Source organism: Schistocerca gregaria, chromosome 2 (assembly GCF_023897955.1).
Source record: "Schistocerca gregaria isolate iqSchGreg1 chromosome 2, iqSchGreg1.2, whole genome shotgun sequence".
In the NCBI taxonomy this organism is placed as follows: Eukaryota; Metazoa; Arthropoda; class Insecta; order Orthoptera; family Acrididae; genus Schistocerca; species Schistocerca gregaria.
In genome coordinates this window covers 544,912,559-544,938,858 of record NC_064921.1, presented here as the reverse complement: position 1 = coordinate 544,938,858, position 26,300 = coordinate 544,912,559, and the positions used below count along the sequence as shown (strand labels likewise).

The window sequence follows — 26,300 nt, the reverse complement described above, 5'->3', positions numbered from 1 at the left end:
GCCAAATCAGCTTGCAGTCCCAGCAATCGAGCCTCCATGTGTTTACCTCCAGCTACCCCTCGCAACTGTGCTATCAAGACTGCCATAACATGTACTGACAGTTCCGCAGGGCCACACCCTCCTAACATGGCAGCAGTTGACACTTGGCCGGATACAAGAGCGCAAGTGCGATGAGCGTCACGTGTTCCCGAACTTGCGGCTTCTACCCTGACCCTCGCGGACAACACCTCAAACTGTGCATCTTCGGCTCCTGCGCGCCGCTGTGCGACCACCACTGACAACACAAACAGTGCACTCGCGCCAAGCGTTTTGCCCGTGCTGCTACAGGCCATGCCCTCGGACAATGGACTCACTAACAGCTCACTAACTCTACCGAACACACCCGACCACCGTGCCACTGCTTCGACCGGTGGCCATCTTGTCGCGTTGACTCCTGGGACATTTTGTTGCCTCGGCTCCCGTCGGATCCGCTGAGTGGCTCCGAACACCACGACCACCCCTCGCCTGCCCCACCCGCCACACATTGTAAACAAACCGCCTCCCGTGCTGCCGGCAACATTTCTGTCGTCACCAATGGCACGGTTCACAAGCTTCGCCTCATGTCAGTCCCCCGATCTCCAGTAAACCACATTGACTTTGTCCCGAGCACCTCAACGACCTTAAAAATCAGATTTCTGAACTACTAAGTTCTGGCGTCATTGAACCCTCTGTCAGTAGCTGGTCTATGCCCATACATATGATACCCAAGAAAGACGGGTTCCCTCGCAGGTGCGACCAAGTTCTCTGTCATTGATTGCAAACGGGTCGGGCCTACCACCAAATCCCCATGGCACCTGAAGACATCGAGAAGACAGCAATCACCTCCCCGATCGGGATATTTCAGTTTCGATTCATGCCCTTTGGTCTGAAAAACACAACCCAGACCTGGCAATGCTTCATCAACGAAGTGCTATTCGACCTAAAACTCTGCTTTGCATATCTTGATGACATTCACGTGTTCAGCTCCTACGTCGAGGACAACATTCAACATGTGCAGACTGTTATGAACACTCTCGCGGCAGCAGACATCGAGACCAATCAGGACAAATTACAGCTGTCACTTTCCTTGGTTTTCAGGTCTCTGCCGACTGCATTTCACCACCCCCTGAGAAAGTACAAACAATACTATACCTACACAGACCTTCATCATTCAAAGAGCTCTGGTGCTTTCTGGGGACGGTTAATTATTATCACCGACCTCTACCTAGGGCTGCGGAGATTCAGGCTCCACTGACGGACGCCTTGGCCTCGATCTCGGCCCATTCCATGGACCCCTGCTATGACTGACTATTTCATTGCCCTCAGAAATCTTCTTGCCGAGGCCTGCACCATCGCCCATCCTCATCCCAATGCGCAGCTTTTCATCACCACAAACACGAGCGATACTGCCATCGGCGCTGTCCTTAGCCAGATAATCAATGGCCAAACTTCGCCTCTGCAGTTATTCTCATGCAAGGTCACCAATGCACAACAGAAATATTCCACGTTTGACAGGGAGTTGCTCGTGGTCTATGAAGCAATCAAGCATTTTAAGACTGACGTTGAGGGACGCCCTTTCTATGTTTTAACGGACCAAAAATCCCTGGCTGTGGCCATTACAAACCCACCAGCTGACCCGCCTCCTCGCCGCTTCAGATACATGGGTTTCATATCTCATTTCACCACTGATGTCAGGCACATAAACGGTGCTGACAATATAATTGCTGATATCCTTTCACGAGTCGATGCCGTCTATTCACTGTTAGACCTCTCTGAACTGCCTAACCTCCAACCCACTGATGAGGATACACAAAACCGGATTTCAGACTCGACTGCTTCACTACACTTTGTCTGCACCACCTTCCCTAGCATTTCTGGTGAGATCTGGTATGACGACAGTATGGGCATGTTATGCCCCCTCATCCCAAACATGCTCCGTCGAGCTGTCTTCAACGCATTGCATAATTTAGCCCATCCCAGTGTTCGTGCGTCCGCCCACCTTGTAGTGGAGCGCTTTGTGTGGAGAAATGTCAACAAGGACTGCCAGCAATGGGCACGCTCCTGCATTGCATGCCAACGCTGCAAAGCACACAAGCACACTTCACCCCTCTCGCCCCCCCCCCCCCCCCCCCCACACCCCGGTCCCCCTCGGCGCCATTTCAATCCCTCCTGGGCGTTTCCAGCATATTCATATTTACATTGTTGGTATTCTCTCCCCCTCTAACAGCTTTCGTTGTGTTCTCTCGTCTATCGACTGAACAACTCGCTGGGTCGCAGCTGTCCCCCTCCCCAATATTACGGCAGAAACTGTTGTTCGAACTTTCATCGAATCATGGGTATCACATTTTGGATGTCCAGCTATCACCACGACTGACCAGGGTAGACAATTTGAGTTGGCCCTGTTCAACTGGATTTGTAACATTTGCGGCATCCGGCACATCCATACCACAGCATATCACTCGCAAAGTAATGGGCCAGTAGATTGCTGACACCGCACTTTCAAGTTGGCTCTTCGATGCCATGACTCTCTATGGATGGAGGCCCTTCCCCTTGTGCTACTCGGCATTTGTGTGATCTATAAGGAAGACCTCAAAGGCACAATAGCCGAGTTTGTATACAGCCAGAACATTGTTCTCCCTGGCGAACTTGTGAGCCCTTCCACTTTTCTCCCTCAGTTTGACTTACCTTCCTTTGTGGACCGCTTCAGACACCACTTCATCAACCTCCATATCCCTCCACCTGCCAGCCATTCCTGCCCTAAGGTCCACGTTCTGAATTCTCTGGACAATTGCGAGTACATCATGCTCTGAGATGACACTGTCCGTGCTCCCCTCCAACCTCCATATACTGGCCTGTACCGAGTTCTCCAGCGATCAGCCAACACCTATGACATCCAGATGAAAGATTCAGCTGTTACAGTCACTCTCAACAGACTTAAGCCTGCTTATGTCAAGCCTTCTACTACCCCCCTTCAGGCCACGACCACGTCACTCACTGTCGTGGCTCACGACACTCCGATCACTCCCTCCACATTGTACTCATGCCCCCCCAACTTGAACGTGCCCTCGTTCGAGGTATTTGTGCCTGTCCCCCCGGACATAACCCACTAAATCTCAATAATACTGCGCGATTATACACTGTTCATCATGTGTTTCTCTTCATCCAGTGCTCATGACATAACCTCCACCATTGCCTGACAACTGGTGAAATGTGTTCCCCTCCCGTCTTACGTCGACCTGGACATGCTTTGTGTGTTCGCTACGCCCACCGGAGACATCATCGTCATCGCTCAGATTCCACCCGCAAACCGCCGGACTACCTGTTGCCGTACAACCAGCACACCCAGTACGATGCCCGGCCCGCTTCAACAACTTCCAGGATCGACAGCCGAACTTACCTGGCCTCTCAAGAGTACTCCATACTGCGGGAAGAAGGGGGGGGGGGGGGGCATGTGGCGCCAATGAGGTTGACACCAGCATCGATATGTGTTCGTCTTTGGGCTCTGAGCGTCGTCTTTGGACTCTGATCATTGTCTTTGGGCTGTTCCGCCATGTTCAGTTCTTTATAAGCCTTGCATGTGTTTAGGTGAATAAATGAACCACTGCTAAATGGGTGTTGTTTGGTGTAACCAACCCGAACTTCCTCCTCAAGCCCATTACTGCAATATAATATTGCAGCAATAAAACATAAATGAGGAAAAAATAAATAAAATGGAAGTTGCAAAGGAAATGCGCCATTTACAGCAACAAAACACAGTGCACACACAAGCGTCTGCCAACAGCAAAATGTGTAGAAGACTTTAGGGCAAAGTCTATGCAATACTTCATAACAACAAACTGCTTCCGATTGGCGTGACATCACAATGGTTAACATTGGGTTCTTTTTCAGCAGTTGCCAGTGGGCTTAAGCGCATGCGCAGTTGAGCCGCATATGAGCATACCTTCTTCCGCTTCTGGCTACTTGAAGTGCATCTGTCAGCTGTATTGTAGGTAACTAGACACGAACTGTATCAGCAGTAGCAACAAGCAACCAGATGCTACGCGGTAACATTTTTCTGGTGCACCCAAGTTGTCAGATCCACGCATGCGTAGAATAGTCTGAGTTCTAGTAAGATGACGGGTATTCTCCATGTGAACTGTGTTTACGTTTAGTGATTTTGCTGCCTCTCAAGAACAAAACAGATTTCTGTGGCTGGGAGCTATAAAGTGAATTAAAATATTACATAATTGTGGAAGGCTAAAATATGTAATTATTCTGTTTTCTGATTTTATTTTATTTCCAGGATTTTGGCAGTCGGGTATTAATTAATTGCCTTGCTGAACAATGAAGTTATTTTTGTAGATTTGCTAAAATAAAATTGGCTTTAATTAACTTTTTCCACGGAAGCAGTCAGTTTATTTGAAACACTGTTGGCTGGTGTCAGCTATTTGCAGTATTTCAAGTGCATGCTGTTATCTTTTGCGATGTATGGCATTATGCCATAGGACTAAAATAAGATAATACAGTACAGGTACTTCAAGAAAATTTGCATTCCAAAAACAACACTGAAAAGTTTAATATCAGCTTGGAGCCTACTTCTTTGTGAATCTGGACATATGAATGTGGTCTTTAAGTCGAATTATGGATTTTAATGTGGCTTATGAAATTCTGATCCTCTTTGGGTATCCTCTGATGTCCTGTTTCATTTCTGACGTAATGTATGATCTCTTAATTCCATATACATACAAACATACAGGCTACCTGCTTCGTTGTGGCTGCGCAGGCACAGTAATGCCATTTTCTGGCACTCTCTGACAACTGCGGAAACGAGTTCTAACAGGTCACGGGAAAATATTGCAATTGGTCATTTGAAAAACGTTACCTTCGAGATACATTTCATTTTACACAATATGAGTTATGTGTGTGAACGAGCTTTGAATTACTTAAATCGCAGTCCATTTGATTTTCATTTTAAGCTTAACACTTTGAGGGCCAGCCACTTAGAAGAATTAAGAGCCCAGAAGACCAGACATTTATGTCATTATGTAAAATTTTACCAGCACATTTGTGTGATGTATCGAAGTGTAACACATGCAAAAAAGACAAGTATTATATGTGATACCTTAGCGCTTCTTGTAGCTACATTATGTACATTAATTTTCCTATTTGTGTGTTCATGCTACTTAATGGTGACGTACTATAGGCTGACTACATCACGTGTCCTATGCTCTGAATCACTACTTTTACATGCAACACATCTTCCAAAAGACAGAACCTGAATTTTGGAAACAGTTTTTCACTGTCGTGTTTACATATGAAGGTCTGAAGCAGATTTGCTAGTCAAGCTAACTAGGGCACATGGAAAACAGCTGATGCAATTTATGATTTAGTCAGCACAATCACTATGTCTCTTCAGTTACACGAGGTGCAAACAGCTTCAGTCTAATATTTCTACATATCCTTCACTGTAAAAAAAGCAAGTCCATCAATACTAACCGAAATTTTTAAAAACAAGACGAAACATGAAAGCCCAAGTACGTTTCAATACCAGCTGCATTTACATGCAGCAAAAATAGTTCAGAATCTATTTTGAAGTGTTTACATGACCACGCAGGAGCTGTATTGGGAGATCAGCTTACGGAATCTGGTTTTGGGAGCCTCATGTAAACATGATGAATATCTGCGATCATCGGCTCACAATATCACGTGACATGAGCTCTATGACTGGCTTAGAAAAGCGCATCGCGAACTCGGTTTCAATGATTCGGGTACTAACGTTCTGTGTTTGGTGGTTCGAGTATATACTTTTGTAATACGAAAATATGCAGCATACATGTTGCTGTAAATCAAAGATCCTTTCAAAACACATATTTTTTTCTGGGGTTCGTTTCTCTAGTGGTGGGAGGCTGTACACCGGTGTACAAAGTCTTAACTATTCAAAGGATTGATAAGTTTTAAGATCCCGAGGGAAATTATACTGTCACTTAACAAGGAAAAAGCGTATTTTCACCTGGGAGAAAGTGTATTTTTTTAACCAGCAAATCCAGGCAAAACCTGGAAGACATTCAGAATCTGTCACTTTGGTTATTTTGAATGGTCAGTGCAGTTTAAAAAACTCTTGTAACTAGCACAACCATTAAATATGACAAGGGTGGTGATTAATAAACAAACTACTACTGTCGGTTGCAACCGCAATTGATGCAATTGAATGAAGAGTATGGATACTTTATATACCACTGCAAAGTACTTTGTTTAAATCAAGTGGCATGCCTGGAATGATTTTTCAATCTAAAACTTGCTATTGTAGATTCATAAAGGAAAATGGAGTGCAGGTACAAAAACTAGAATGTCCAGAATGGATTGCAGACCTCACATTTTAACTGGTCTTGACAAAATACTGTGCACAGTAAGATCCTGAAAGGTGAGAAATGGCTTCTTTCTGATTTGATGAGGAGGCATTTAAAAAGAAAATCACATTATAAAAGTCACACAATCTGAGATACAGTCCTTCTTCCTAAGCTAAATGCCATTAAAGAAAAAGGTAGGTTTGAAGAATTCACTGTGCCTTTGAAAGAACTGCAAGGATAGTTTTCTAAATGTTTTAATGGTACTGCCGGTCTTGCATTTGTTTTTGAGCTGCCTTCAAGACCATTATCCATTTCAGTTGAAAGTGACCATGTGCATGTGCGTATGTAACTGACTGACTTACAAGGTAATTCCTACTTTAATGACAAATCCTTTTACGTTAAAACTGTCCAGGATGTCTGTATTGCTTTCCTCAGATAGAATTTTCCATTCTCCATCATGAGCTGGCAAAAGTGCTATAATACGAGGGTATGTCAATTATTATCAGCAAAGTAGTTATAAAATTTTATTGTAATCAAATAGGAAACTTAGAAGAACATAATTTTTCGACATAGTGTCCTTGCATTTCAATGCACTTGATCCATCGTTGTACAAGTTTCTTGATACCTCAGTTGAACTGCGAGCCAGGAAGGCACCACTTTTTTCACTGCTTCATCCGAGGCAAATTGATGGGGTCTCAGTGCTTGTCTGAGTGGACCAAACAAGTGATAGTCAGAAGGGGCAAGATCGGGACTATATGGAGGATTTATTTATTTAATTGTATGGCTAGGGCCCTGCGTCTGGCAGGCTGTTCGCCGGGTGCCAGTCTTTCAATTTGACGCCACTTCGGTGACCTACAGTCGATGAGGATGAAAGGTTGATAAGGAGGACAGCACAACACCCAGTCTCTGGGCAGAGAAAATTCCCCGGTGAAGCCGGGAATCGAACCCGGGTTCAGAGGGTTGACAATCCGTCACGCTGACCATTCAGCTACCGTTGACAGACATATGGAGGATGACCCCCTTCGTTACCATAGTGATCCAAATGTTTTTTGCAGATGTCCAAGCATGTTTGTTTATGCAACTGTGAGAGTTGTTTTGGGAACCATCTTGCACAATCTGTATGAAACCCCAGTCTGTTGTGGATGATTTCATAGGCAGAACCCTGAGTGATCTGCAGACGATGTGTCACTTTGTCAATAGCTAACCGTCTGTCTAAGAGAATCATCCACGTGAATGCTCAATGGTTTCTTCATTTGTGGCAGCAAATGGTCGTCCGGCTCCTTCATCACGTGTAACACTTGTGCGACCAATCCAATTTGTCAATCCATTTGTAGACACTCCATTGTGGCAGAACACTGTTCCCGTACTGTACCAAAAGTCTTCATTGAATTTCGGCCCCTGATATGCCTTCAGACCACAAAAAACTGACCACTGAACATTGCTCTTCTTTGGTGCAAATAGACAGCGGAGCAGCCATGACTAACAGCACAGCAGTGATAACAAAACTAATGTAGCAGCTTGAAAATTGCAAAGATATAACATCAAATAAACAAAGCATGTGTAATCAATGTAAAACAAGAGTACTACCAAAATAAACAAAAATATAACTAAATGCGGATAATAATTGACTTACCCTCGTATTTTTATCAACGTATTTGTGTGAAAGACCTTTCGTTGAGAAATGTGAAATATAAAACAAAGTCGTATGCAGTGCCACTCCTTTGCATTTTAGATGTGCTGTGTTCAGTTTCCCCCTTACCCCCCTCCAAGTGCTATGATGGTGGGGGAAACATGCGAGACTGAGCACTATGGCACTCTTGCCAGGGCACGGCCTATGATCTGAAATCTTGGCTGGCCCTGATTTAAGGTTTTTAAGCAGGTTGTGCATCACATGTCTGAAGGTGGCTGAAGCATTACTTACAAGAGTGGTTTGATAAGTCTGGTAAAAAAGCAAGAAAAAATGTTTATTTTGTAAACAACTCATCTTAATTCTTGACGAAGTTTCCTTAGAGGGATCTACATTTCATCCACTGATCCTCCAACTTTTTCATCCCATTGGAAAAAATAGGTTCTATTAAACTGTGTGAAGTACTCGTTGACTGCAACTATTACTTCCTCCTTTTATGAAACTTTTCTACCAGCAAGGCAAAATTTCAAGTTCAGGAACAGGTAGAAGTCATTTGGAGCTAAGTCTGGTGAATAGGCTGGCCAAGCAACCAATTTAGAGTCCAATTCATGGAATTGGGGGTTCATTTTCTTATTAAACTGCTCTGACTGTCCTATAAACCCCCGATAATTTCAAAAATTAATCCACTTATCTTACTATCCACATCAGACCCAAGTTCATAATTGTGAGAGTAATTTTGTTGTGTCTATCTGCGACTCAGCATCTCCGCTATATTTTGGTCATGTGAAAATGTGAACCTAAAGAAAGACACTATTAAGAGGTATGTGCAGAAGTGGGTAAATATTTTGCCTTACTTGACTGCCAAGTTAGAAACAGAACAAATTATAATGGGGTTAGAAAACAAGTTGCCTTTGTACTCACAAAATAAAATAATTTCTGCACCCAGAGAGACATAAACTAGTTAATTGGTTACTTGGAATGGGGGAATGGGTAGAGAATCTTTTGAAAGAAGAGGAAAATAATAATAGAAATTATAGGGCTCATACTAGGAAAAACGAAGTGCAAGTAAATAGACTAGGTGTGTAGAGAGCTATCACAGAGGAAGGTCCACAGGTTGAGGGGCTTTATTGGATGTAGAAATTACGACAGGAACAGGAACGACAGTTATCAGAATCAGCAGTCAACTGAGAGAGCAGAACAGCATTCCAGAGAGCCGAATGAGTGGTACGATACAGCTAATGGCAGAGTAGGCAGAGTAGCAGTCTGTAAAGGTGCTAGTGTTTGCAGATTTCCAAAACATAAGTTGAATCTTATAGCAAAGCCCTTTGTAAAACAGCAACCAGCACTACACAGTGGATGGGTACTACAAATCTACTGGAAGAAAGGGAGGAAATGAAAATATTTACTTTTCAAGGAAACATGGCAGAATTTTGTGTAAGATTAGATGAAAATCATGGCTCTAGGAACCAAGTTAGCAAGAAACAGAAGTTATCTGATGAGATTGTGGAGCAGGATCTTAGTCTAACTGAGCACTGCAATACAAAAAAGGATCCTATAGGGAACATGGAAGAAAGCACTGTATATGGCGGAAGTGTAGCAGAGGAGGAAGGTATACCTGCAGATGAAGTTTTAGGTAGAATAGAGGAGATTCTGTCAGATAGTGATGGAGCCATTACAGAGGTCAACGAAGGTGTAAATAGAGTGGAAGAAACCTCATCGGATAGTGATGCAGCTACAGAAGTAGATGAAGCTGGGGGCTATTTTGAAAATTCTGACAATATAGAAGGAAGTGTTGCAGAAATTGAAAGGATTAGAGAAAGTGAATTTTTGGAGAAATGTTTTGACTGTCTCTAGTAGACAGATTAATTAAAGCTGCTACAATTAAAGAGGAGAAGGACCTCATGTGTTATTTCTGCAGAAGGTATAGGATTCGAAAGACATGAGGTAGTGTGGAATTCATTGGAAGAACCACATCCTGAAACTGTTGATGAATCATGATGTCAACCAATAACAGAGGTGTAGTTTTTGGTGAAAAAGTTCCCTGCTTACTTGATAGTGGTTCATATATATATGTGCAATGTAAAAATTTTGTAGATGCTACTACCGATCGGAAAGAAACAGTTATTATGCCTGTGTCCAGAATAAACATTGCAGTAGCCACTGGTAAAAGTAAGACAGCAGTAACTCATGAGGTCATGTTACTGTTAGGATTCAGGGTGATGAACTGTACCAGAATTTTCTGAAAATTTTCATGTTAAGTGTGGAAATATTGGTGGGGGGATATTTGTTTTGGAAAATACAAAGGGGAAATCGATTTTAGGAACAACGACATTGTTGTTACAGTAGATGGAAAGCACTTGTCAGTGCCGTTTGCAGAAAGAAAGTGATATCTGACAGGTGAGCAATGTGATGTAGCTATACGTTGCTGCAGGAACAAAGAGGATGCTGTGGGTATGATGAACATGGAGAACAGAAGGAAAAGTGTACACAGGAGGAAGATGGGGATAGTAGTAACTAATTGGACTCAGAGGATGCGCTTTCTGTGCAGCATCAGATGTTTGACGAACATCAGGCATCCAGAGTTGTTGGCAATGTTATTTCCTTTACATTTTCATATTGTCAGCCTACCTCTTCTTCATTCAGAACTTTTGCTATCGTCTCTTCTTTCTTCACTATCTTGTGTATATAGTGTACTCAGTGTTTCATAGGAGATAAAGAGGAATCAACAAACCATTTCTGAACAAATTTCAGTACAAAAAACTGTACTAACATACTAAATAGTGGATCAGGGATGCACGATAAGAATATGTGAAAGTTTTGCATAATAAGATAACGTAAAGTGTAAGTTTGGTGAAATGTACATATACCTGCTTATGTAAAAGTTTCAGAACAGAGACAGTATTCTTATGATTATCACTGTAAAGTGCCAAGAGATTTTGTACAAAAATGAAGGTGAACATGTTGTGTATTCTGTGACAGCTGAAAACTGAGGCAATGATTGTATAGGTTTTTTGTAATTTTTCATTCACTGTGTATTTATATCTATTATGTAAACATTATGGAACAGTAGCTGTTACCCTTAATACGTAAAGATTTTCTAAAGTTGAGAAATATACTTACTAGTATTTGAGAACAAAGTTGGAAAAATTTATAATCAGAAGTGAAGAACCTGCATAGTAAAAAGGAGAATGTTTTTCAGCAGTTGCTTGAGTGAATTTGAGACTGAAGTGCAATTTAAAGAATGCTGTTTTGGAATTTGAGGTGGGTAAGAATAGGGACAGTTAGAGTATCGTATATTTTTGATTACTAAAGGTTAGTTCACTTTTTACTGAAGAAAAAAATTCTGAAGAAGAATTTATGCTGAATAATACTTTAGTGAAGTAATGTTATTATTGGATATGTAAAGTAAAGGAAATCCAGAAAATTGTTTTTGTAAATGATAAGAAACAAATATTGTACATAATTGGAAGAAACATGCATAACATGCAGGAAGCAAAATAATGATTGTTTGGCTTAGACTACTGCGTTTTGCAGGTACACCCATAATGGAAATCAGATATGAGACTCACTTGTTCCTGACAGAAAAGTAGACACTGATGTTTATAAAGTACCCAGGTGTGCAATTGGTGTAAGAGTAAATGTGGAAAGAAGCTCCCATGCTGTTTTATAGAAAAGTAGGTGCTGCAAATATGTAATCCTTTATAGACACTCATCACAGCGAAAAAAAGGAAGAAAAAAAGAAAGAAAAAGTTAATGAAATATAGGAAATGGCTCTCCCTCTCATACTATTGTCAAATTATAAGGACACCCTAGCGATTTTTGTGAGGAGTTCATAGCACCTCTACATAGTGTAGGTTGTGTAATGTTCTAAAAGTTTTCTATCGGTCACAGAAGTAATTTAGTGAGTTTTTTCATTATGAATATTTCTTTTTACCTTTAAAGTGGGAATTTTGTAGGAAACATTTTTGTAACAATTTCTGTAATGTATTGATATCAAGTCCAAGCCATAAAAATTCTGGCTGCTTTTGGGAGTGGACTAAAGAACTTCTGGCTGCTTTTGGATGTGAATTTGTTACAGATGCAGTCAGCATAATTAGTGTTGGGATATTAAATAAGGACTTGATAGCTGTTTTCTGTGTTTTAAAGGCAATAAAGAAGCTTACAGGAAATTTTAGACATTTTTCGAACGAGTCGTGCAAGAATCCCGAACACCTGATAATTTAACTAACTTTCAAATGCTGCCCATGGATTGTAGTTATATGGCCTTGCATGGTAGGTATTTATCTGACTTCTCGTCAATGCTGCTTTTATCAGCTAAGCCAGTATCTACCATTGCAGAGTGAAGGGGCAGACAACCTGAAACGTATCCAGGTAGGTGGGCTGATTGTTTAAAGGGTAGAGAGAGAGAGACCTGCCCTGTTGCAATATATTATGAATGAAGTGTAACAAGTCAGTTGATTTCACTAAGGTATTAGCATTAATGCACTAGAGTTATTGTCCTTAAAAGAGACACTCCGTCAGCTCATCTTTATCGGGGAAGTTGGATGTAAGTGCCCCTTCATTGTGGAAGTAGGATAGGGAAGCTTTCATTTACAGTGGCACTGTATGCTTATTCCAGAATCAGCTAACTCTGTGTGAGGCCACCGACAGTGAAGAAAGTGTTGTGTGAGTGTGTGTGTGTGGTTTTTTTTTGTGCTGTTATAATTACTGCCCGATCAATGATGTCCATGCCAATCCAGTTAAGTCAGTAGGCAAGCCAAGTTGGTGATCATGCATTTGTATAATCATGGTAACATATTAAATCATACAGGATTAATTTTATTTTATATATTGGTGTTGATCACCTGCTTGCCTCTTCATGCCCTCATACCCCACAACTGCTCTTCAGGAGTGAAATCCCTTATGGTAGTAACTTTTGCAAGTAACTTGATATTTTCTGTTGTCGCTTGCATCTTTAGGATACAGAAGTGTAGAAATGATAGTTTGGAACCATTTACATCTATTTTATTGTCAGAATGGAAGAAAAACAGCATCAAGCCATTTGTTTAGTGTTTTAGGCTTTCACCACAGCCAACTTTCATCGTCTAGCAGTTAGTGCTGCTGGCTTTTGACACTTGAAAAAAATCTTGATGGTCATCCCTTATTTAAGATTTTTCTGATGTGAGATCAGGAATGGGTGGAGGGTACCCTGTACCATTTCTGATAGTTTCCTTTCTTGTTCCAGTAGTAGAGAGAGCGAGGGATAACTGGCTGTCTGTGTGCCTCTGTATGAGCATTTCTGCAGAATCATTTCCGTCTACCAGATTGCATCTCCAAACACTATAGTAGATGGTTGCTTGGTGTGATAATCTGCGGCACCATTGGATAGGTGGACAATTCTAGTTACTTTGAATTACTACTGTCTCAACTATGGTTGTTAGGTCAGGGAAGATTGAGACCCTTAAATGTTACTCTTCTTTCAGCACCTGGATGAAGCTGTGCTCCAACTGTACAGTTCTCAAGTGCATTTTGCAATACAGTTTCAAACCTACTCCATGGCTTGCAAATTCATCTGACATTTTGCTCATTGAACAGAGTTATTACCTGTCAGTAATTCACTTGTTTTCCTTGCCTTTATTAATCTTGAATGTTTGCTTTCAGAAGAAACTGTGAAACTGAATTACAAAATGACATGTTGACGACATGTTTGACTTCAGATTTTCTGCATATGTTGCAGAACCATGACTGTGAAATTTGATATGGCATCAGTGACAGCTTCATTTCATTTCATTTCTACCATAGATTTGGAACCATTTGGCAAAATTTTATTGCAATATTACATTCTGTAATAAGTACATGTTTTCCTTTGTGGCTACATTTGGTTTGGTGCTGATAGGTCTTATGAATAGGTTAATATAAGCTAGAAAAAATAAAAGTCTTCGTAATGTAGTGCACAAAGAAGAAAAAGAGAGATTCATAATTAACTGTGTTAATGAAATAAGAAGCAATTATATTAATTTTCATCTTCATGAAACATTGTGTTATTCATATAATTGTGAGAAAGAGAGAGAGAGAGAGAGAGAGAGAGAGAGAGAGAGAGAGAGAGAGAGAGAGAGAGAGAGAGAGAGAGAGAGTCTGCTTTATATATACAAGGGCTGTTTAAAAAGTAAGGTGACTTTTAAATTACGCATGCAACATACATTCGATTATCGAACTTTTTCAGTTTCAAGTGTACAGCATACTTCATTTGTTTTTGACTGATAGAAAGGTTCGATGTGTTTTAGTGTACTTGGCGATTTTCGATTATTATAAAAAAATGGAGCGAAGTATTTGCATCAAGTTTTGTGTCAAATGAAATCAAGTGCTTTAAAACACTTGAAATATTGATGTGGCATAAACTGAGTTTGCTCTAAGTAAAAAAATTGTTTAAATGTGGTACAAGCTCTTCCAAGATGGCCAAGTAGATGCCAATGATGAACCTCCCTCTGAATGCCCCAGCACGTCAGCAATAGATTATAACATCGAAGCTGTGAAGAAAATTGTTTTGGGAAAATCGTCGAATTACTGTAAGAAAAGTTGCTGAGGATGATGGCATATCGGTCAGTTCGTGTCATACAAGTCTCATGCCCAAAACATTTGAAAAAATTGTGTCAGCGAAGTTTGTTTAAAAACTTCCCAATTTTGTTCAGAAGAACCATCGCATGAGCATCACTCAGGAGCTCTTGGATGACGTCAGTGATGATCCTGAGTCATAACTGGTGGGGAAACATGCTCATGGTTACGATGTCGAAACCAAAGCCCAATCGTCCCAGTGGAAGCATCCCGGAGAGCCAAGACCAAAAAAAAACACACCAAGTTTTATCAAATGTCAAAGTTTTGCTCACTGTTTATTTCAATTACTGTGGCATAGTGCATCATGAAATTTTGCCTCAAGGTTGTAGTGTTTTATTGTATGATTTCAGTATCAGCATTAAGCCACGTTCAAGCATTTATGAAACATAATACAATGTAATGACAACAATGTCGAGTGGGATTAACAGCATGTACAATCAATTTTGTAGTTTGTTGACATTCATACACATACAAGATTTTGACCTATAGATTTACATTAGGTGGAGATAACATAATATTCACATCAAAGGACAGTGGTAGTATTAATATTCCATTTTATGTACTGCAATGGATTGAATGTATCATGACAGATTGGCACTAAAAGTGTTCTCTTATAGTACGTTAGAGTAAAGTCTCAAACAATTGAGAACATTTCTATTTCTGAGGTCTCTTCGCTCATCAAGTGTGTATGGTGGTTGTTCTTTGAAAACACTATAAATTTCAGTTTTTTGTAGTGTGTCCATAAATCTGCCTTTCTCTACCCTGTGTAGCGCCTTTAAAGATCCCTTGGTGCTGCTGCTGTTATGATTACAGTTTCACAGATGTGCAATAAATGAAGATTTACAATTCTCACTTATGTCTGTGTGCTCTCTGTATTTATAATACAAATATACACTACCTAACAAAAAAAAGTGAAATGCCCAGAACGGAAGGAGGAAAACAAAATTAAACTTCACAGGTAGAGAAAGTGTGTGAAGTTATTGCAGCGATTACAAATTAAAGTCAAATTGACAAAGATCTTGGTAGTTCAAGCCTACTTATAAATATTATGTTACAGCCCCTCTGGCCTGGATGCATGCACTGATTTGCCTTGTCTCCTGAGGCAAGCTGTCCACAACTGTTGTAACTGCTCATTGGTATCCTGTATACTGGCACTGTGTTTTATTTATTTTATTTATTTACTCATCAAGTTCTGCAGGACCAAATTGAGGAGCAAATCTCCAAGGTCATGGAACATGTCAGTACATGAAATTACAACATAAACGTAATAACAGATAAAAATAAATGTTCATGAACCTTAAAAAAGTCAGTCCATAAGTTTAGGTAAACGCTATGAGCAATACAATAAAAATCAGCTTAATTTTTCAAGGAACTCCTTGACAGAATAGGAGTGACCCATGAGAAAACTCTTCAGTTAAGATTTGAAAGCGCGTGGATTGCTGCTAAGATTTTTGAATCCGAGTGGCAGCTTATTGAAAATGGATGCAGCAGTATACTGCACACCTTTTTGAACAGGAGTTAAGGAAGTCCGATCCAAATGCAGGTTTGAGTTCTGCCGAGTGTTAACTGAGTGAAAGCTGCTTATTCTTGGGAATAAAGTAATATTGGTAACAAGAAACAACAATAAGGAATATATGTATTGAGAAGCCAATGTCAAAATGCCTAGACTTGTGGACAGATGTTGACAAGAGGTTTGTGAACTCAAACCACTAATTGTCCGAACCGACAATTTTTGAGCCAAAAATATCCTTTTAGAATGGGGAGAGTTACCCCAAAATAAAATACCATACGACAATAGCGAATGAAAATAAGCAAAGTAGACTAATTTTCGTGGCGAACGATCACTCACTTCTGATACCATTCAAATAGTAAAAGTGGCAGTATTAAGTCTTTGAACAAGATCCTCAACTTGGGCTTTCCACGACAGATTACTGTCTATCTGAACACCTAGAAATTTGAACTGTTCAGTTTCGCTTATCAAATGCCCATTCTGTGAAATTAAAACGTCAGGTTTTGTTGAATTGTGTTTTAGAAACGGTAAAAACTGAGTATTACTGTGATTTAGCGTTAGTTTATTTTCTACAAGCCATGAACTGAGTTCCTGTAGTTTATTTTCTACAAGCCATGAACTGAGGTCCTGTACTGCACTATTTGAAACCGAGCCAATGTTGCACGCAACATCCTTTACTACCAAGCTAGTGTCATCAACAAACAGAAATATTTTAGAATTACACTTAATACTAGAGGGCATATCATTTATATAAATAAGGAACAGGAGTGGCCCCAACACTGATCCCTGGGGCACCCCTTCACTTGACAGTACCCCACTCAGACCCCACATCACAGCCGTTATCAACATAGTGAATGATGACCTTTTGCTGCTTGTTGCTAAAGTAAGAGATGAACCAATTGTGAGCTACTCCCCGTATTCCGTAATGGTCTAAATTCTGGAACAATATTTTGTGATCAACACAATAAAATGCCTTGGTTAAATAAAAAAATATGCCAAGCATTTGAAACCTTTTGTTTAACCCCTCCAGTACCTCCCAGAGAAAAGAGAATATAGCATTTGCAGTTGTTAAACGACTTCTAAAGCTGAACTGTACATTTGATAGCAAATTGTGTGATATAAAATGATCAATTATCCTTACATACGTAGCCTTTTCAATAACTTTTGCAAACACTGATGGCATAGAAATAGGTCTAAAATTATCTACATTATCCCTTTTTATAAAGTGGCTTTACTACTGAGTACTTTAATCGTTCAGGAAACTGACCATCCCTAAAGGAAAAATTACAAATATGGCTAAATACAGGGCTAACATGTGCAGCACAGTACTTTAATATTCTGCTAGACACTCCATCATAACTATGAGAGTCCTTGGTCTTCAGTGACTTAATTATTGACTCGATTTTCCTCTTGTCTGTATCACAGAGGAGTATTTCAGATATCAATCTCGGAAAGGCATTTGCCAAGAAAGTTACATGATTTCCTGTAGAAACTAAATTTTTATATAATTCACCAGCAATGCTCAGAAAATGATTGTTAAATACGGTACATATATCTGATTTATCAGTAACCGAAATATTTTTACTGCGAACTGACTTTATATCGTCGAACGTGTGCTGCTGACCAGACACTTCCTTCACAACTGACCATATACTTTTATTTTAACCTGTGAATTAGCTATTCTATTTGCATACCAGATACTCTTTGCCTTCCTACTAACATTTTTAAGCACCTTACAATACTGTTTGTAATGCGCTACTGTAGCTTGATTGTGACTACTTCTAACATTTTGATATAATTCCCACTTTGTTCTACATGATATCCTTATCACACTAGTCAGCCACTCAGGCTGCTCATTACTGCTAGTACCCTGCTTAGAATGTTGTAATGGAAAGCAACTGTCAAAGAGCATGAGAAATGTGTTAAGGAAAGCATTGTATTTCTCATCTATGTTATCGGCACTATAAACATCCTGCCACTCTTGTTTCTTAACAAGGTTTAAAAAACTCTCTATTTGCTGTTGGATTAACCATGACATTGGTTTGAGTACAAAAGCCTTTTAGTGTTAAAATTTGTGCATCATGGTCTGAAAGGCCATTCACCCTTTTACTAACAGAATGTCCATCTAGTAATGAAGAATGAATAAAAATATTGCCCATGACTGTGCTACTGTTCCCCTGCACCCTAGTTGGAAAAAACAGTTTGCATCATATCATATGAATTTAGGAGATCTACCAACATCTTTTTTCTTGAACCATCATATACAAAATTTATATTGAAGTCACCACATATAACTAGTTTTTCGTACTTCCTACAAAGTGAATCAAAAACTCTCTCTAGCTTGAGCAGAATTGCTCTGAAGTCGGAGTTAGGGGCCTATAAACAACAACAATTAGAAGTTTAGTTTCACTAAATTCAACTACCGCTGCACAATATTCAAATATCTGCTCAGTGCAGTGTCGTGATACATCTATGGACTCAAATGGAATACTGTTTTTTATGTACAGGGCCACCCCCCCCCCCCCACCCCCCCCCCCCCACACACACACACGCTGAAATGAACTCCATGAGAAACAGGCCAGCTAATCTGTAGCCTGGTAAAGAAAGCCTCTGAATTGTCAAATTATTTAAGTGGTGCTCTGATATACCAATAATTTCATAGTCAACACCTGTAAGCAGTTCACTAACTTTATCTCTAATACCTCTTATATTTTGATGAAATATGATAATTCCTTCTCTACTTGGAAACATTACATCCTTGGAAGGTGAGCTATTAGTTAGAGGGACTTCCTTTAAGCAGGTATACCTATCAGCTGACTTAAATCTAAAAAAGGTGCAGCTCTAATAGCAACTACTACAGGAATTTTTCCATGAGTGGCACCACCACCACCACCTCCGCCACCACCCACTACACTGTCACCTATATAAGCTTAGCCAGCCTCCCCTTCGGATATCTATTGAAGTGCAGACCATGCCTAGTGAAACCCGATCTACTGATAGACCCAACTGGCACCACTGAGATGTGACCCATGCCCTCTGCCATCAGCGCCCTCCCAGCCCTCAACCTATCTAGTTCCTCCTTTGCGCATTGTAACTGCACCTGAAGGGCACAGATCTTAGGCTCCTGCTCCTCTATCAACTTTCTTCTATTACAGATTCTGCATTCCCAGAAGAGGATCTCACTAAAATGACCACTTGCTTCCCCACTGCATTCCCCCCAATGAAAATACATTGAACAAATCCCACGCCGTAACTCACTATTCACAAACCTACGACAGAGCCCTTATTTCTCACTCATGGTAAAATTTTACAGTTACTGAAAAAACTGTATGTCTACGTTAGCAAAGTTCAGTTGCAGCAGTAGAACTATTTAAGAACTAACAATAATGGTCTCGAAATTCTCTGCCTATTAAGAAAGCAAATACTCGTATTAATACTACTACACCACAGCTAATATCGATACCAACAAAACTTCACAAAATTATTAGCTAAAACCAAAAAATTCGAATGGCCACTGGAACACTAAGCGAAGTTAAAACACTGAATGAAAATTTTACTGAAATCTAAAGCAACAAATTTACTAAACAACTTTGACGCACAGAAAACTTTAAAAAACACAGCGAGTGAACAATTACAAAAGTTTATTTAGTCATTATTTCGCCCACAAACAGCAGGCAAGACTGCTGCAAACTATTAAAATTAATAACTGCATTACAGAGCACAAATAAGTCTGTCAGTACTTAGCTTTATAACCACAAAGTGTAAATACACTACTGAGGCACAAGGCTTAGATGAACAACGCAAGCACACTCACGAATAATAGATCACTCGAGACAATAACACAGGAAGAAAGACTGAGATTAATGAAAATCCACTAATAAGTTACTTTTACGGCAAAAATTAACACAAATAAACTTTAAAATAAGTAAATGAAGTCTCAAATTTTATAAAATATTATCGAGCAATTTCAACAGCAGTGCAGCACACGTGACATCGCACCAAAGATGTGGCCAAAGATCTGATGAAGATAGTGTTCGACCTGGACCCACCCATGGTCTATTGGAGACAGATCTGCGGACCTTGCTGGCTGCAGGAGTACATCAGTGTCATGCACACTGTTCGCAGAAACATGTGCCATGTGTGAATGAGCCTAGTCCTGTTGAAAAATGGTGCTATGTACTGTTCAGGGTGAGGTAACACATGAGGATGCAGGATGTTTGTGATGTACTGTCAAGAGTTCACTCAATCACTTCCAACCATTACCAGAAGTCATACCAGATGAGTATTCACACCATGAGTAACAGCATGGTGTCGCTCCAAAACACTGGAAGAATGAGACCTATCTCCAGATCATTACTATACTGGCCGACGATGATATAGTCTAGGGTAGTGCAGAACTGGTGCAGAACTGTGATTTATCACTTACCTCAGCAGCCCATGCTTCCCTTACATAGCACCATTCCAATTGCAGACATTTGTGTTGTGACGTTAATGGTAGCTGGTCAGACCATGACAATGAGTACGCCTGCACACATGTTCCCATGCAATCCATTATTGGATCACTGTCTCATGCAAATGCCACAAAAATCTGGATATTGTGTGATTCGACCAGCTGGGCAAATGGAGACCCCACAGTGAGACCCCTTTCAAACTCTGTCAGGTGCTGGAAACACTGTCTCACGCAAGTATGTAGCATGTCAGTGTCCTTCACTGTGACCACTCAACACTTCATGTTTTTTACACTCCTTATATACCATACTAGGCCTGGTAAGAACAGTAAACATGAACTAAATTTATGCTCTCTGGTGGCTGTTGTATGTATAAGAGAGAATTAACTCTAATATTATGTCAGGTTTAGATCCTGATACCACACTAAATGCAAACTGTATAGTTCACCGCGTTGTAATGAAGGAACTCAAATCACTTAATCACTACAATTCATCCAGTACAGAATGTATAACAGTTAGGTTTCTTTCAGAGTATACTGACGTAATAGCTCCATATTTAACAATAGTATACAACTGGGAAAGGAAATAGGAGTATTACACTGAATTGCAGACTGATCTCAGTGATGACAATTTGCACCGGGATTTTGGAATGCACTCTGTGTGCAAATGTTATGAACTACCTTGAAGAAAATTATCTATTAACACATAGCACAGGTTCAGAAAATACCACTCATGTGCAACAAAGTAGCTCTTTATTCTCGTGAAGTAATGGGTGTTACAGACAGAGGATCTCAAATTGATCCCACAATTCTAGATGTCCAGAATTCCTTTGAAACCATTCTTCAGAAGTAGCGTCTAATCAAATGACATGCTTATGCAGTATTGTCTCATTTGTGCAACTGGATTTGTGATTTTTCTGTCAAAAAGTCACAGTTCGTAGTAACTAACATAAATTCACCGGGAAAAGCAGAAGTGACATCTATTGTTCTCCAAGTAAGTGTTATAATCCTTCTGCTATTCCCAATCTATATAAATTATTTAGGAGACAATTAGGGCAGTCATCAGAAGATAAAATCCTATAGCAAAATAATTTACACAGGCTATCTGTGTGGTGTAAAAAGTGGCAGTTGACCCTAAGTAATGAAATCTTTGAGGTCATCCATATGAGTACTCAAAAGAATCCTTCAACTTTCAGTTACATGATGGATTGGACAAATGTAAAGGCTGCCAATCCATCTAAATAACTAAGAATTACAATGACGAACAACTTAAGTTGGAAAGATCACATAGATAATGTTATGGGTGAGCCTAACCAAGTACCGCATTTTATCGGCGGAACGCTTAGGACGTGTAACAGATCCAGTAAAGAAACAGCCTACACTATGCTTCCCAGTCTTCTGTCAGAGTATTTCTTTGCAGTATGAGATCATTACTGGATAGGACTGATGGACATAAAAAACGTTCAGTGAAGGGCATGATATGCAAGTTGGGATGGCAATCGTTGTAACAAAGATGTTTTTTACTGCAATGAGATATTTTCATGAAACTTCAGTTAGATGATCTTAAGCCTCAGATTTTCACCTTTTCTAGTTTCTATTGAACAGTCGTCAAGGAATTTCCTTTCTGTATGAAAATGTACTCTGAACATGGTTCAGTGAGTTCTTCGCCTCAAAACCATGTGATTTCTATAGTCATGGAATTGAAAATTTACCCCAGCATTTGCAGTCTGTTATAAATAGTGAAGGAGAATATATTATTGACAACTAAATTCTTTGTTATGTCTACTGTTGTGTTTATTAAACTTGTGGAAAAATGCTACCAACTTATGCACTGCTCACAGACAGGCAGTGTGCATGCTTGCCAGCTACGAGATGAGGTCTGTGTAATTTGTTAACTGAAATGGATCAACAAGTTGTCACTGCCAGACACGGTCTTCTCTAGCTACAGGCCTGGTATCTCCATTAAGTTTGAGTGCTGTTGACTCTGCAACTTCCAGCTGGTGGGCCACCTCGTGACTTATCTCCAGCCACTGCTGGCATCCTACTGTGGTGGTCCATGATTAGAGGCCGGGTCATCTAACTGACTAATTGTCACTGCCTGTGCAGGAAAACACACTCACTGATCATTGCCCTGTATGAGCAAACGCTGTCGCTATCCGCCATCACATGTGTCAGCGCATGTCTCCGTCGTGAGTTGTCACTGTCCAACATAGGAACCATAGTGTGATTCTTCACGCCTGGTGCATCTTCCAATTGAGCTGTGTATCAGTGCCTAGTGGCATCTGGCATGGCTGCCTTGACTGATTACCACCAGCGCCCAACCGTGGGCCTGAGTCAGCTTGGCACTGCCGGTTTGTTGCTGTCCACGAGCCTTGACTGCCACCCACTAGCAGTTGCTGAGCATGCTTCGCCGACCTCCAGCCTGCACCTTGTTGTGTTGACTGCCAACACATGACTGCCAATACATGACTATTGTATTTTGTCATAGAATGAAAAAAGTATTTAGCATTGCTGTTTCTATCACCAGATGGTGCACAACCACCTGAAATCCAGCCACAACACCACTGCAACCACACCTAGGGTGGTGAACTGCAGATCGTCCTGACCACTGGCAGCCCAGCTTCAACACCCACCATAGATGTCATCGAACCCTGTCCTCTACAAATAAAAAGAAAGTTGAGAATGCAGAGGAATAAGATGAGGAAGGGAAAGAGTGGCAATACATTTCCTAAAATGTTATAATAGGAGGAGTTAAATAAAGTTAAAAGAGAAGCAAAACATTTTTTTCGGGGTGTTTCGTAACAGGGTAACATTCTCCCATAAACCACTGTTGTAACCCAACATGCTCTACAGAGTGTTGACATGTTGCCTTGGTGTGCTCGATCAACAGATTTGTCTCCAATGAAGCACATGTGGGACATCATAGAACGACAACTCCTGCATCCATCTACAAACAGCCCTGTGTTGACTGACCATGTGCAACAGGCATGGAAATCTGTCGCACAAACTGACAGGTCAAGCACTGGTACAACACAATGTAAGCACGTTTGCATGCTTGCACTCAACACTCTGGTAATTACACCAGTTATTAATGTACCAGCGTTCCACATTTGCGATGGCTTATGTCACACTTACATTAACATGTGATCTTGCAATGTTAATCACTTATACATTAATCACTTATACTTGTTACCTAGTCAAATATATTCCCAACATTTCATTACTCTACTTTCATTATGTTTCAGCATTACTTTTTTTTTTTTTTTTTTTTTTTTTTTTTTTTTCACCAGTGTATTCACATTCCATAAAAAGGACCACAGAAGCTATTGTGTTGTAAAATGTTTTCATGAGTTATATACTAAGAGAAACTGAAATGGATCTCATTTAGTTCCATCCCTGTTTTAATGCCTGACTTACATGTCTTGATAAGATATATTTTTGTTCCAGGTGTGAAAGGAAGGTTTAGAGATGCTGTGAAATGCAAACTAGCAACCAGCTGCATCAGTTCACTTTTTTTGTTGTTGATTATAAGTATGTTTTATATCCATTTAGTTGCTGTGGAAAGTTATGCTATTATATTTGAATTATTGCATCTAATTAACTTTATTATTTCAGTGTTTCTTTACTATTGTATCTCAAATTTTGGGAAGGACGTATCAGAAATTCGGCCTTTAACAGAATATTTTAGAAAAACGTTTGCACACGAGAGTGCTGTTCCTGTAGATGGCACATATAAAGTCATTGCTGAGAACCACGCTGACGATGTTATGAAATCTGCTATTAAAAATATTCTTGTTGTCAATGAAAGACTGTATAAAGAAGTGGAATTTTGGAGAAGACAACACTTAGCATTTAAAACAGATTTATCAAAGCTGAAGTTATTATTCAATTTAATGAAGGTAAGATAAATAAATATATTTATAACCAAACTGGAAATAACATTATGGATCAGATACATATAAGCAGATTAGGCAGTATTACATTTAAGTGCCCAAAATTTTGTTGTTAAATATAGATAAAGGATATTTGTACTTACCAAGTGGGAGTACATACAGACCATCCAAAAACAGTTAAAAATCATTCTCATTTGGAGCAAGAGGGTCGTTCACCAAGGATAAGAAGCAGTAGTGTTGAAGGAAAGGATACTGTTTAAGAACTAATTATAAAGTTAACAATGATTCTGTGTCAAAACAGACAGTGAATGACAAAAGGAAATCAACAGTAATATGTTAGTAACAAATGATTTGAAGTAATGTGGGAGGTTTGAGATGGACTGGGAACAGAAGCATAGAGGAAGAAATTGGTGCCAGTGAAGGCAAAGTAAACAAGCAGAAAGTAGGGGATAAGAAGTAACTGGAGAATGAAGAAGAAAAAAATATACACCAAGATACATTCACATGTAAATAAATACCAAAATTGAAGATTGTATACAAAAATAATACGTCAATCTTTAATATAAGGAAAAGATAGATTGCTATTTACAGTAATGGTGACACATTAAGTTGCAGACATGCACAATTAATTGACACAAATTAGCTTTTGGCCAAAGTCTTCATCAGAAAAGGACACACACACACACACACACACACACACACACACACACACACACACACACACACACATTGATTCACACAAACAAGTACACCTCACACACATGACCACCATCTCCGGCAACTTGAACCAGAATGCAGTTGTCACATAGACTGGAAGGGTTTGGCCAAAAGTTAATGTGTAAGTGTCTTTTTGTTGTGTCTGTCCATAACTTAATATCTTATCTTTACAGCAAGTAGCAATCTATCTTTTCCTTATATTGTTGATAGTCCAATCTGGAGTTTCCATTGTTTGATACATCGATCTTTTACATCCAGAGTGATTCTTTGTCTGTGTCATACTACTTATAAAATATTTTCTGAATAAATTATACAAATAAGAATAGTGACAATAATTTTAAATTACATTTCAAAATAAATTAGAAATAAGTCTTTAGTCAATTTTATATATTAGCTCTGTCTTTGAAAAAATATAAAAACAAATTACGTTTTTAGATTTATGCTGTTGATTCCTGAAGATGGTGTCATCAATTTAATGTGATTATTGTATTCTACGAAATGAGAGGGAGATAGGAGCACTGATCAATTCTACTACAACTGTCCTGGCCACTGTGTGCACGATGGGTCAGCTACGTTTTTCAAGTTCCATTCAGCAGTACCGTGGCTCTTGCATTCACTTGGCACTCAACTTTTCCACTTTTATGGGTTCCTTTTGAAACAAGCTTTCCTCTGACTGATTTTCAATTACGTTCCTGTAAATATTTTTACTATCTCACTTTGAATCCTAGTAGAGCTCTGCCAGCTCTGAACAATGACACCCAAATCAATGTCCTAGCTAAATACGTATAAGTGCTACACCAATTTATAGCTTTACATAAAGCTAATTCATAATAGTCACATGCATGCTCCAACACTGGTATGATGAGGTGATATGCCTTCTGAAGAGTCGCACCATGTGACTCCATATAAATTTTGTGACCATTGCATACAGTGCTCAATGTAGACGCTGTCATGCCTGTAGCTGCACCAGTTGACTTATACATAATAATTTAGTTTAGTATCAGTTTTCACATAATTATATATCTTTGTAAGGCAATCAACTGTCTGAAGAGCTGCATTACATGACCCCGTTTAAAACATTGTCTGCTGGATCTGAATCACCCAAGGTTATGTACCTGGCCTGTGAAGTATATTTCTTCATTCCTGCTGAGCCATGTGCATAGGAATTAGA

General features: G+C 39.8%; 1 protein-coding gene across 2 annotated transcripts in view; it reads left to right on the top strand.

Moving 5' to 3' along the window:
• LOC126331618 (klaroid protein-like) overlaps window positions 1-26,300 on the top strand; it is a 234,395-nt gene that overhangs the window by 30,579 nt on the left and 177,516 nt on the right. For both annotated transcript variants that reach the window (XM_049996507.1, XM_049996508.1), the window contains exons 4-5: window positions 23,967-24,050; window positions 24,135-24,418. In XM_049996507.1, the coding sequence (XP_049852464.1) occupies window positions 23,967-24,050; window positions 24,135-24,418 (368 nt within the window). The remainder of the gene's footprint in view (window positions 1-23,966; window positions 24,051-24,134; window positions 24,419-26,300) is intronic.